At 37.6% G+C, this 13,765-nt stretch overlaps 2 protein-coding genes across 2 annotated transcripts; both read left to right on the plus strand.

Annotated features, from left to right (window-relative positions):
* Positions 1–6,450: 6,450 nt before the first annotated feature.
* LOC309502599 (uncharacterized protein) lies at positions 6,451–8,758 on the plus strand (the record flags this gene model as incomplete). Its single annotated transcript, XM_082175000.1, has 5 exons — positions 6,451–6,703; positions 6,936–7,049; positions 7,799–7,876; positions 8,077–8,225; positions 8,627–8,758. The coding sequence occupies exons 1-5, from the start codon at positions 6,679–6,681 to the stop codon at positions 8,756–8,758; spliced, it is 498 nt and encodes a 165-aa protein (XP_082031126.1). The 5' UTR covers positions 6,451–6,678.
* Positions 8,759–8,806: 48 nt separating this feature from the next.
* LOC309502600 (serine/threonine-protein kinase pim-2-like) lies at positions 8,807–11,435 on the plus strand (the record flags this gene model as incomplete). Its single annotated transcript, XM_082175001.1, has 7 exons — positions 8,807–8,945; positions 9,101–9,195; positions 9,300–9,350; positions 9,593–9,971; positions 10,076–10,255; positions 10,430–10,571; positions 10,836–11,435. The coding sequence occupies 6 exons, from the start codon at positions 8,807–8,809 to the stop codon at positions 10,531–10,533; spliced, it is 948 nt and encodes a 315-aa protein (XP_082031127.1). The 3' UTR covers positions 10,534–10,571; positions 10,836–11,435.
* Positions 11,436–13,765: the final 2,330 nt, after the last annotated feature.

A 13,765-nucleotide genomic window follows, 5' to 3' on the forward strand; every position in this document is an offset into this window, starting at 1 on the left:
ATGAAAGATACACCCCAATCTCCAGAACAACAATAACCAGCAAACAGATACCTCAACTAGTGATGAGAGTGAAAGAGTGCATCAAGTCCAGTCTGGTAGATCAGAAATCAATCTCTGTAACTGCTGATATATGGTCAGATCTTACCTGGGAGTCACAGCTCATGTTCTCATCTCTTCAGCCAGTGGGTACACTCTGAACGCCTACCTGCTGGACTGCAGGAGATTCAAAAGGCGTCACAGCTCTGAAAACATTTCAGCTGCATTTGATGAAATACTAGATGACTACAATATCAGTGATAAGGTAGATTTTATCATCACTGATAATGCAGCTAACACCAAGAAGGCTTTTAAAGTCATTATGGCAGACCACTCAGATGACAGTGAGGATGAGGAGGACATGGTTGGGGAACAGTTAGATACGGACTTTCTTCTTGGTTCCCGTCAACGGCTATCCTGCTTTGCCCACAGTCTTCAACTGGTTATCGGGGATGGGATGAAAGAAGTAAAAGTGATGTCTCGGGCAATCTCAAAAATGGCCAAACTTGCCAGTCTGCTGCACAGTGGCACGATTTGAGGCTGTTTTTGGAAGTGGTAAAAGCATTCCAGTCTCAAATGTCACGAGGTGGAATTCGCAATTCAGACAAATACAAGCAGTCATCGAATTAGATCATACTGCACTAACTCAGATGTGCTCAGTGGACTTTGAGAATGTTGTCCTCAGCTCACGTGAATGGGCCCAGTGTAGAGAACTTACACAAATTCTTGGACCGTTCGCTGAGGCCACTGAATTGACTGAGGGTGACAAAATTGTTACATCAGCATGGTTGTCCCTACTGTCCTCGAGCTACATTCTCATTTAACAGAAATGGATAGTGAAAAGAGACTCTCTAGGCCACTGACCAACATATACATGCTGGGAGCGATGCTGGACCCCCAGTTCGGGATGAACTGGGCTGAGATGGATGTCAGAACCAGTGGCAGTGCTACCACCATACAAAATACTAAGAAGGAACTGCAGAAGTCACTAACAGGTATTTATTTCAAAATCCCCCCTTTAAAGTACAGTGTATTTGCAAGGTTATTGAAGTGGAAGAAGAAGTGAGTCAAATTTACTTCGGTTTTCTTTTTTTCCAGACAGCTTGATCGCTCAGGCTAAGAAAGTGGACCTGGACATCTGTGAGGAACCCACAGAACCAACCCAGGATTCTCCCCCAAACGCCAAGAGTCCACGGCTCCTGGCAAAATATAAAACTCACAAAAAGAACAATTCCACCCATGGATATCATCCAAGTGTCAACAGTGAGGTAAATACATACCTGGAGGATATTCAGAGCTGTCCGGCAGAGCAGGATGCCCTTGTATTTTGGTTGAAAAACAAGGACTAATACCGTCATTTGCATGCCCTAGCTGTCAACGTGCTTTCTGTACCTGCTTCTTCAGCACCAGTTGAAAGAGTGTTCAGTGCTGGAGGGCTCATTATGAGGCCCCATAGAGCCAGTTTAGGAGCGGAAATGCTCTCCTTCCCTCATATTTCTCAAGTGTAACAAAACACTTTTGTAAAACTGAATAGTTGTACTTACCTCACCTGCAGACAGAATGCTACACTCTAAGAGTCGATAATTTACTCAGATTTGTTTTTCCTGTTATAGTTCATGTTAAAAAAGCTTTTGAAGAATACACCGTTGTACAAATGCTTGTACAGTTAAGTATAGACCTTATGTAGCCCCGCCCCTTTTCAGCGCTGCGCTCATTGTCTTTTGACTTCCGGTCTGTATTTTCACAGTGATATTGCGTATTTATGGATGAACGGCTCGTTTTAAAATCTTCCCGGTCTACTGACATTTGTTAAGACATCTGCTTTAAACATTACAATCCTCATGATAACTTTCATTAACTTTACATTAAGTAAATCCACTTCAAAAGCTAATTACTCCTGGACAGCAGCGCCATAGAAATATACAGAGCGACCGCAAAAACGGAAGTTAAAAGACAATATTCTAAAGATGGCGGCGTCCTCGTTTCTCTGGCGCATAAGGTCTATACTGTGAAAAATTATTCTTATGAATTTCTTAAACACCTGATGAATTTATTTTAAAATTCTGCAGTTTGTCCTCAAATAAAAAGAACATATGTTAAATTACACTGTGTTCATTGTTGTTTAACCAAACCTTTAATGTTTTCTGAAAATACAATGTCTTTCCTATTAACCCATGTCCAAATAACAATATAATACAATACAATATTTTTTTCAGGGAAGGCATAAACCAACCATATTTACATTTACATTTACATTTAGTCATTTAGCAGACGCCCTTATCCAAAGCGACTTACAAATTAGGACTAAATTCAGCGAGTCATCATAAAGAGGCAAAAGCAACAACAACGCAGGAAGTGCTCAAAATACGAAGTTCAGGTATTATTCAGAGTAGCATAAGCCTGATAAGTGATGTTTCAAAGGGAAAGGAAATTTTTTTTTTTTTTTTCTATAAGGCTAAGTGCTCAACCATATATATACCAACCACAATATAGCTTCACTGCACATGAAGACACTTCTTTTCTACACTACTGTGTACATCTGCAGTGAAGCTGTATTGTAATTTAGTTGCTCAAATGCTCAGTACTAGTACCTAGCAGTGGTAACAGTGGGTTGGTGTTTGTATATCAGTTCTAACACTGCTATTATGAGGTATCACCATATGTCATCATTCTGTTTTCTTTAGATAAGAAGATTATATGATATCAAGGGGAATGTCTATACTTAAAAATCCTGGGTGTTGTGACACTGTTTTTGCTTTTAGATCAACAAATAATAACCCAAAATGATTGTCTTGATAATGTCATGCATAAGACTTTTTTTCCCTGTCCTGGACTCGGCCTTGACTCGGACTCGAACCTCTTTGGACTCGGTCTTGACTTGGACTCGAACCTCTTTGGACTCGGTCTTGACTTGGACTCGAACCTCTTTGGACTCGATCTTGACTTGGACTCGACTAGTCCTGGTCTTGGACTCGTCTTGGACTCGACAAAGGTGGTCTTGACTACAGCCCTACCAAGAGGCATTTCAAAGATGGCCACTGAGTGAAATGACTTTGGCTAAAGCCAGTACAATGAGCAAGGAACAATGTGAACTTGAACTAAGGCTAAAAAAAGTTTTGTTTTACTTCACAGCAAGTCAGCTGTCAACATGGCAGCAAAGAGAAAGACAGGTATAAAATGTTATACAATACAGTTAGCTCTTTGCTAGTCTATTACACATTGTCATCCATTTGGAAAGTTCTCATAATACTGATGTTTATATTTGTTTCAGTGCTGTTTAGATTTTTAGATGTTTAAAAATTGTTTTGCATTTTAACTTTTAGACATTCTCTGTCCAAGTTAAGTAATTAATTCATTTCTAACCAGATTTTACATTTGTACAGAATGTCCATTCCATGCGTCTCTGGACGTATTTCCAGTGGAATTTGTACCCAAGACGCGTCTGAGAAAGGTTGGCATTAATCTGTATTTCAATCTGTTAATGTTGTGTGTTAATAATACCGGTGACGTTTTCATGTACAGAACATTAATTTAAATAATTTAATAAATGTCAGCGCCAATGGCCTCGTGGTCAGTGCAGACATGTAGCGCCTTTGCGCTCGGGCGGCCCGGAGTCCCGGCTCGTGGACCTTTCCCGATCCCATCCCGCGTCTCTCTCCCACCTCGTTTCCTGTCATCTCTCTACTGTCCTGTCACAATAAAAGGAAAATCACCCCAAAAAAATTATAAAGTCATTAATTTATGTTTTTGCTCAAACTATGAATGGATCAGTATCCCAAAAATATTTAGCTCTGTTGTAATGTTAAGAACTCCACATTCAGTGTATGCTAATGTCTAGGGTACTTTATTGCAAAAAATAAACATCTGGAATGGAATTCATATTTGCTTACTGATTACAGTATGAGTACAGGCAGTGCAAAAGAGCATACGGTTAGAAGATCACACACACACAAACAATGATTAATAAGGTGAAGAATTGTAAATTCATATTTTAATGTAAAATATTCTGTACATTACTACAGTGAATATAACATATAATCTAACTATATAACATGTAGAGTTCAGGTGTATATTTCCATTGCTTCTGAATATGTTAACAGCAGTTGTTGAAGTTGCTCTTCAGTCTGAGTGGCATTTATGGGTCAGTTTTGGTTAAGATGATAAGAATCCTAAATGATGAATTGGAATTCAAATTTCAGATTTCATGCTTTGATGACAAAACCTGCTGTAGTGCGGATATGCTGGAGCTTTGCTTGTGGAGAAAGGTCTTTTTAAGTGGTGGTGAAAGCTGTCTGTTAAGGTTAGGGGTTAGTTTCTGTTGTAGTAGCATTCACCTTTCAGCACGCCACCTTTCGTTACGTACATCCCTCGACCTGCAGCTTCCCCTGTCTCTGTCTCTGTGCTGGGGGTGTTGCTGGACCACAGTAATGACACATGAGGATGGAGGCTTTCCGTGGTGCTTTGTTAAAAGTTCTTGATGAGTTACGTTAAATGCTTTAAAAATGTAGTAATGATATGTAATGATATGTAAAAATTGAAATGTAATGATGATTTGTTTTGTAATTGGCTCTTTATTTTTACCTAATTCAGAGGGACGTAAAGAGGTTGGTGCATTGGTTGCCTTGTCCATCCTGGTAAGAATAAGTAAACCTACATGGCAACTTAATTCACCTCTGTACATTTCTCATTTATTGATTGTTGTTTTTACTTTTTTCCCAGTAAGAGGACATGGCCACACACCCGGCAGCCTGAAGATCATGTTCAAATTACTCTCACTCAATGTTAAGTACATTACCGGTACATGAAGACAGTCTTTTGTTTGTTTGTTTGTTTGTTTTTGAACCACAGTTTCTGTTATAGTGGACAAATAAAGGTTTGTGTTTTCACTATGTCCAATTACATCTTTTGACCTTTAAAAAAACACCACATTTGTATGCCTGAAATATCCAGGAGCTGGAGCTAATCCCAGCTAGCACAGGCCAAAGGTAGAAAATCCCCCTGAACAGGTGACCAGTCTGTCACAGAGATGACACACACAATATAGCCTCTAGTTCCTGATTAACTATACCTGCATGTGCGGAGGACACTGGTGAAACCCACAGCAACACTGGGGAAACTAGCAATCAGGAAATATGAAGTCATTTGTAGTCTTACATAGTCATTTTTGAATGTAAGCCCATTGTGTGTGTACAGTATAATATATATATACTGTATATACTTGTCTATTCAGTAAATATATGGATATGAACAACCATATTCTCTCTAGACTATAGGCTAGATGTACAAGGTATATTATATTAGCACATAGACACAGATTGCTCCAAATGGGCCCAGTGAGTTGAGTCTAGATAAAGTGAAGAGCCACTACTGCATTAATGCATAAGAACATTTGGTAAATACCATAGTAGAATGATCAAATATTTACCCTTGTATAGTCAAACAATGCTTTTAATAATACAAAACAGAGAAGTTTTTCAAATAATAGTGCTTATAAATCCCTTCTGATCAAATTCAATTGGGTGAGAAAAAGTTATAATGTATATTTAAGATGAGAGAAATTGTGGGAGGAAATAACTGTTTTGTAAAAATATTATTTGCAGTCTTATAACATTGTATATATGTTATTATAGTTTTTATATATGCTCATTACATATATGCTCATTATAGTTCAGCTGGTGAGATAATAATGGAAAGGTTGAAGGGTCCATTTCCAGGAAACACAGAAGTGATTAAATGTATACCTTTAATACACTATAGATACACTAAATATTACAGAAGCACTTTGGTCAAGAAATACTGCAACGCTTTAATAATTATCAGACTTTTTTTTGTAAGCAAAGAAAAAAAAAGTTTCACTGTAATCAACAAATCTTTTGCTGCATCAGGTTAAACCCACAATGCAATCTGTCGTTTTAGTTTGATATTTAATGGGGGCAAATTTAGTAAGTTTATAGTTAACTGGGTAGCAATTGTGAACAATTTTAATAGAGAATTCAACAATAATTTGGATTTCTTCACCACTACTACTAACCGGTTGGATGACGCATTAGTGATACTGAAAGCTGATTGGCCTTGATGGTTATATATGCGGAAAAGGGTCAATTTAATTAATTTATATGATGTCCGATTTATTCTCCCTTGTGGCATTTTCCACGGGTTTTAATAATAAAACTGGTCTGAAAGAATGAATATCATATTAAAGAAAACGTCAACATAAAATTTTAATAAATCAGAGTCGATGTGCGCGTGCGTGATTCGAATTTTAGTTGCTAAGTGACGCATTTTATGAATTCTGCAATCTGCATGTATCCGCACTTCACGATCGACCGCTGTCTGTTGGTTGAGAGACGAGGAGAATTAACAGACTTTTTGCTGAGACTTTTCTGACACAAAACTTGGATCTTTCAAAGCTATTTTCTGGATTTCTGAGGAGACTTTTATTCTAGAAGGACATCGGGGGATATATCCTTTATATAGAGTTACATTTTTGAAAGCGTTATATAATTTCGGAGAATATTTGTATTTGTTTGTTTAATATTTTTTTCAGGGGTGAAATTTTTTATTTCTGAGGAGATTTCTATTTTATTGTGTTGTGTTGTGTTGTGTTGTGTTGATTGTATTGCAGTTTGGAGGAGGATATCGATGGCTCGCATGATGGGCGAAGGAGGTGAGTGCTTTAATTGTTCATTTATGGTTTATGGTATGATGTTGTAAAATGACTGACTACATTAATTTGAAGAACCCATTTGATCACATTTATCTGATTCCTTGCATGCGAAATAAAGTTTTGAATTTGAGTAACTTAACTGAAGTAAAAATTTGTAATTGACCACAGACATTGATTACTGATTATTATTATTAAAATATAACTATGTGATATGTGAAATATCCATCCTAAGATCACTCCAGATCCAGGAGAGCTGCTTTCCCTCAGACGGCTGGTGGTCAGGAGGTTTGGAGACCCGATTCTGATGACCGTGATGATCAGGATCCGCTGCCCCGGGATGGACAAAGTAAGTTACACAATTTCCTTACTTTAGTGAAAGTAATATTACTCAGTTACAAGTAAAAGTTGAAAAGACTGATTTTTACTCAAGTAAAAGTACAGAAGTACTTGTTTTTAAAAGTACTTAAGTATCAAAAGTAAAAAGTAAATGTCAATGCATTGTTTTATTATTGTTGTTTGTAATACTTACAGTACCTTATGCCTCTGAATCTATGCCTGCCTGCCCTCATATCAATATGAAATGTATTTCTAGAACACAGTTCCTGTAGTGGGATTGAATGAGAGATTGAATAAGTGCTCTCAATAACGTCCACAATAGTTTCGGACACCCAGTTTCGGGCTGTTCCCTCAAATAGTGCCCTATTTAAAGTTTTTTGGCTTTTAGTATGAATATGTCAGCCACTGTTATAAGCTAGTGTGCTCCAAAACAATGACATTTAGACAACTTACAATGACACCAAACCCAACGTTGAAAATGAAAATCAGATTGATGTCAGAATCCAACTACTTTCTACTGAAGGACCTTGACAGAAATGTAGTGGAGTAAAAAGTACGATACTTTCAAGTGTAGTGAAGTTAAAGTAAAATGTTTCCAGAAAAAATAATACTCAAGTAAAGTACAGATGCTCAAAAAGTGTACTTAAGTACAGTACTCAAATAAATGTGCTTTGTTACTGTCCACCTCTGCCAGACCCGACCCAGACACAGAGTCAGGATCTTCCTGGATATCTGAGTTTTCTGTTTCTGTGTCCACAGGTCAGGCTCACGGGACGAAGGCGAAGGAGAACTCAGATGATGGACGTCCGTCCACTTCATCTAAACACACTCGCAGAGGTCAGAATAGGCTTTTAATAAAGAAGTAGGCCTAATGGCTTAGTTTGTATTTCTATTTTCAATGTCTGATTTGTCAACTAAAGTAACGGTAACACTTTATTTTGATGGTCCCTTTTGAACATTCTGTCGACTATAAGTAACTTTGCAACTACAAATGGGTCTAATAGTTGTTTTCATTCGTTTTTTCTTCATTTCACCAGGACGTTGGAAGAGGCCTGATTGTTTCCTCAGGTTCTGGAAGGCTTTTAAGGCTGTTTTCTGCTGCTGTTCCAGGAATGTTGTGGAGCCTTTTATTCCTCCAGCTGATCCTGTTCCTGAACCATCATCACCCTCTCCAGATCACTCCAGCGTCAAGACAAATAATGGTAAATCATTATTTTAAACAGTATTATCTTGTTTTCCACTCAAAATAAGGCTTGTTTTTACAGAATATTACAATTATTTCCCCCATTATAATATTATTTTCTCGACCTTTGCTGACATTTTTAAAAATAAAACAATGGATCTAGCAACTACTATATCTACTGACTATAAGTAACTTTTCAACTACATGTCAACTTATTCTAACCCTACTAATACTCTATTAATGAGAGTTAGTAGACATTTAAGACATGTAGAATGTCTTAAAGGGATCAAAATAAAGTGAAACCAAAGTAACTATTTGATGTGACCACTGACATTGATAATTAATATTATAAAAAATAAATAAAACAAAAACAGTTTTTGATGTCTGAAATGTTCCATCCGCAGGCCGCTCCAGATCCTGGAGAACTGCTTCCAGAGATTCTTCTCCGTGCTTCACGTCATCCTCAGCTTGGTCCTCACCCTGGTCCTCACCCCGCCCTGAGACCCATGTCGAGAGGATGTGTAGAGAGTCGCTGAGTCTGAGCAGCTGAGGCTCGTACTGCTCCGAGTGGAGGTGGAGTGGCGATGGATCGGAGAGCCCAAACCAACAGGGTTTGTCCAGGTCCGACAGCCTCGAAGGGTTTCTTGCTGCCAACAGAGACATCAACTGGCCGAACTGCTCAGGGTGCCTTGGAGGCTTCTCCAGTGAACAAGAGCTCAACAGGTGAGACTGAAATAAGGCCGGGCAGTGTAAAGTCTACAGATAGAGATTTTGCTATTTCATGCATAACTGAGTCAAGTTAAAACAATACAAATAAAAATAAAACAATGGATCTAGCAAGCTAATAATTGTCTCACATTTTTCTGTTTGTTTTTCAGAGTCCTTTGACTCTTTCTATAACGTGGAAAAGATGATTGGATCCGGAGGATATGGCAAGGTGTTCCTGGGAACACGCAAATTTGATGGCAAAAAGGTAAATCTTACTGAATTGTACAAACATTTTGCTCTTGCATGCATCAAAACACATTTAAAACAATTTACAGATGGTTTAATAAGATGTTTTTTTTGTGTGTGCAGGTTGCCATCAAGCGGATACGCAAGATTGACAACGATCTTTATCTTAATATTGTAAGTTGGCCAAAACCTGAATGTGTATGGAGTTGTTTAAGTGCAGATTACTGTAGTTAATACACCCGTAGGAAGCATTAGGTATAAATGTGATCAACAAATAAGCCTAGAGGCACCAAATAACTTTGAGCTGAAAAGGCTCTTTTGAACGCATCTAAAAAGATCAAAGAAAAGTACATTTCAAAATGATGTTTTCTTCAGATTTTTACCCAGCTAACCTTCTGTCTGCTTCTTCTCTCTAGCCTGGGAATCCCGAACCTCTCGTTACAGAAGTGGCGCTGCTGATGATGATGAGGCGAGAATCCATAAGCCCCTTCGTCATACAACTGTACCAGTGGTTTGAAGAGCCTAGAGGATTCACTCTGGTTATGGAGTATCCGGAGCCCTGCGAGAGATTGCTGGACTCAATCACTCGTGATCCTTGGAATGACAGGTTCTCACAGGTCGTCATGAGACAGGCTGTGCAAGCAGTGCAACACTGCATCCATCATGGTGTTTTCCATAGTGACATTCATTCACAGAATTTCCTGTTGAAGAAAGACACGCTAGAACTCAAGCTGATAGACTTTGGCTGCGGTCAGCTATTTAGTAGTGAAGGCTACGAGAGCAACATATACAGGGGTGAGCATTTTGGGAGTGTGGAAACCTGAAGCTAGTGACTTACTAATTATTTGATGATGCTTAAAAAAAAAAAGCTCAACGATGTGCAAATATGTTTCTTACAGGAGTTCCGGATTACTGCCCACCTGAAGTCTTGACAGAACCTCGATTCCACGCCGTCCCTGCAAATGTCTGGTCTCTAGGAGTGTTGATGTACGAGGTGTCGAACGCATGTCTTCCTTTTCTTAATAGAACGGAAATCACACAAGCCAAAGTAACATTTGAGAACCGCAACTTATCCAAATGTGAGTGAATAATGATGAGAACATTGATAAACACACACATAAAGCAAACGATTTGTATAGAAAGTTTAACGGTTGAAGTGTGTCAGAATTTTTATATATAGCTCAACGTATAGCGAAAATGCCAGGTCACATGGTCATGACTAACCAGCTCTCTCCTTATTAAAATGTGTACAGACTGCAGGGATCTAATTGGACAGTGTCTATCCCGGGATCCAACAAAACGCCCCAGCTTAGAGCAGATGTTACAACATCAGTGGTTTGATCGTGATCTACACTAGATTGGAGAAGCTGAGGAGATTCACTCGATCAGTTTCAGGTGTGTGGAAGTGTAACAGGCAGAGTAGGATTATTATCTTTTGTCTTAGAGATTTTCAAATTTGTGTTCATTGTAATGTTCTTGTTATAGTCAAATCACCTTCATTTATATAGCGCTTGATACTATACAGATTGTTTTAAAGCCGCATCCCTGTAGTAAACAGGAAAATAACAGAATCCGTAAACCAAACAGAATTCAATTCTGTTCTAGCTCTAAAAAAACATTCATGAGTTGACTTGTTCTTATACTCTTTGTTTTGGATAGGAAATAACACACTTGCTGAGAGCTCTGAGCTGGAGACTTGACCCGAAGCCAGAAGTCCAACACCAACCTGACAGAAACTCAGAGCCTGTCCACGTCTGAGCAAGAATGTGTTTATTTTGTTTAACGTGTTTATATTTTATTTCACATTTGTATCTCTTGAATTGGAAATGTTGCATGTATATTTGTAATAAATGTTAAAGAAAATCGTAAATGGGCTTTTTCGTTGTGACTTGTTTTGGGATCCTTTATTAATTTGGATGTATTTTTTTTATTATTAATATGGATTTATTATTTTGCAACAATAACAAATACAAAACAGTAACAAACAATAATAGACAAAATAGATACAAATTAAATGAAAACAATATCACAGGCAGAAAAATGGCACATCTTTCACACTGTTTACATGTCTGACATTTATGTATATTGTGACATTTGTTAAACATTTATGATGGTTTATTTGTCCATCCTTGTGATATATTGACTCACTCACTCACTCATCGCCATCTACTGGTGTAATGATGGAACAGAGGAGAAGAAATCAGGAAAGGACTCTGAAATATGAGTGTTTTTGGTGCTAAACAGACACTGAAGAGGACATAACTGGACAACACTATTATATCACATAATTAACTATTATCTTTCAAGTCATTAGTGCAGTTATTCAAGTCATGGTACCGCAATAATAAGAATCATATTACTGTAATAAAAATAAGAGTTACACAACTGGCTACTCGTGCCCACACACATATTGGCATTGGAGGAGTTTCACTTTTATATTTTATACACTTTTTTTATATTTAGTTTCAACAAAATATCCCTACAAAGTTGACAGTATCGGAAATCCTTTTCCTTCTAGAACCATTTTTTGGTCCCCATGAGGAAAACAGCTTAAAGGCGTGGTATAATGGCCTTTTCACAAGATGTAAAATAAGTCTCTGATGTCCCCAGAGTGTGTATGTGACGTTTTAGCTCAAAATACCCCACAGATATATTTATATAGCATGTTAAAGTCAAAAACCAAGCGGCAACCTCCCTGTCCCAATTCGCCTACTTATACTCCGCCCTATAAGTATGTACTCTTTTTGTGAAGAAAAAGTGCATACTTTTGAGTGTGTAGAAAAGAGTAGGCAAGCTTTGGGACATACTACTTCGTCATCTTTAACGGACAGATCTGTGTCGCGTGCGTCCTGTCACCGTAAACTGCCCTGTCAATCATCTTGTCACAGTTAAAATCCTCCATTCAATCTAATTTAATTTCTTATCGTTTCGGAGAGAAATGTAGTTGCACGTTGATCTGCCAGTCGTGGGTCTTTCATGTGGAGACTCTCCTCGTGTGTTTGCAATTTGAATATAATGATGCATTTAAAAGTTAATGGCTAAACATATCTTTACAAAAGTTCACAATGCCGCTGCAGATGCAATATAATGTGGACAACATTGAAAAAATACATTTTCGTCATGTTAGATACTGATCTTTAATCACTCAACCCCTTTATCTAAACCTCTCTACATAACCGCCGGACTCGCGCGTCCTCCATGTCTGTAGTTTTTAACACTTTTCACTCGTGTTTGTAGTTCTAACCGAATCCTCGTCCAACGCGCGATGGGTTGTGGGTAATATTAGCCGTGCGCATCGATCTGCACTTCGGATTCTGACCGGAAATAGTAGACCATCCGGCTATCTTTGGAACACTCATTTCAACATACTACGGTTTGGGACGTACTAATTCTATTTTCGAATACTATTTAGGACGGATAGTATGCGAATTGGGACGCACCAGAGGACTTTTGACCTGATTACGCACCGCATTATGGGGACATTTGGGTTTATGAGGACAGAGGCATTATCAAATAGATGAGCAAACATTTACTAAAATATTGTGCATGTTCGTGTAATATTACAGATTGTTGCAACATACACATGTGGACGGAAGACAGCTCGCTGGCCCATGGCTATCTTCTTCAACATTATTGATGTCTCGGCCTACAATTCTTTCGTTCTGTGGAGGGAGATCAATCCCACCTGGGGACAGGCCAAAAGCTACCGAAGGAGGCTTTTTCTGGAGGAGCTGGGGGAAGCGCTGGTGTACCCCTTTATGTTACTATCTGTTGCATCTGAAGCAATGTGTAAAATAATTAGGCTACAGTTTGAATGTAAATAGTTACAATTATATTTATTTATGGGTATTTCGATTTTTATTCTTCTTTTTCTTCAATTTACTGATCAATTTACTGTTTGATAATTATTGTTTGCTCTTATTTTAGCATAATATGAGTTCCTGATATCTGTTGCATATGCAACAATAAATTAAATAATTACAGTTCGTATGTATATAGTTAAAATTATATTTATTATTATTATTACATTTGTATTCCTCTTCTTTAACCTACAGTTTTATAATGATTGTTTGCTGTTGTTATTTTATTATGTTTTTGCTGTTAGATCATAATTGCTGATTTCCCTTCTGAAGTTTTTAATTACCATTTATAGAAATAAAATGAAAAAAATACCAATTAATTGCAAAATGTCTGTATAAAGTGTTTTGAATGATCACTATCCATCCCTTATTTTGTTAGATTTTTTAATTATCAAATACTGAGTAACAAAAATGTTTGCATTGTTCCCTTTCTAACCAAATGTTATTGTTTGATTGTAACCATAATGCAAAACCTGATACTTATCTAAAAAAAAATCAAAAAGTAGTCTTTTAGAATATCTAAATATATATCTAAATAAAAAAACGAGATAGAGAAATCATGTCTAAAAAAACAATGGGAATCAAAAAGCCTCTCTATGTATTTATATAGGGAGCTGTAGTATAGCCTACAGGCGCTTACAGGACATTACACACATTTATATTTTTTAAAGCCACTGGATGGCGCTTTTCTCACTTGAACATTTATTTTTTATAGGCCTGCACTCTATT

This window comes from Leuciscus leuciscus, assembly GCF_965113295.1.
Source record: "Leuciscus leuciscus genome assembly, chromosome: 7".
Taxonomy (NCBI): Eukaryota; Metazoa; Chordata; class Actinopteri; order Cypriniformes; family Leuciscidae; genus Leuciscus; species Leuciscus leuciscus.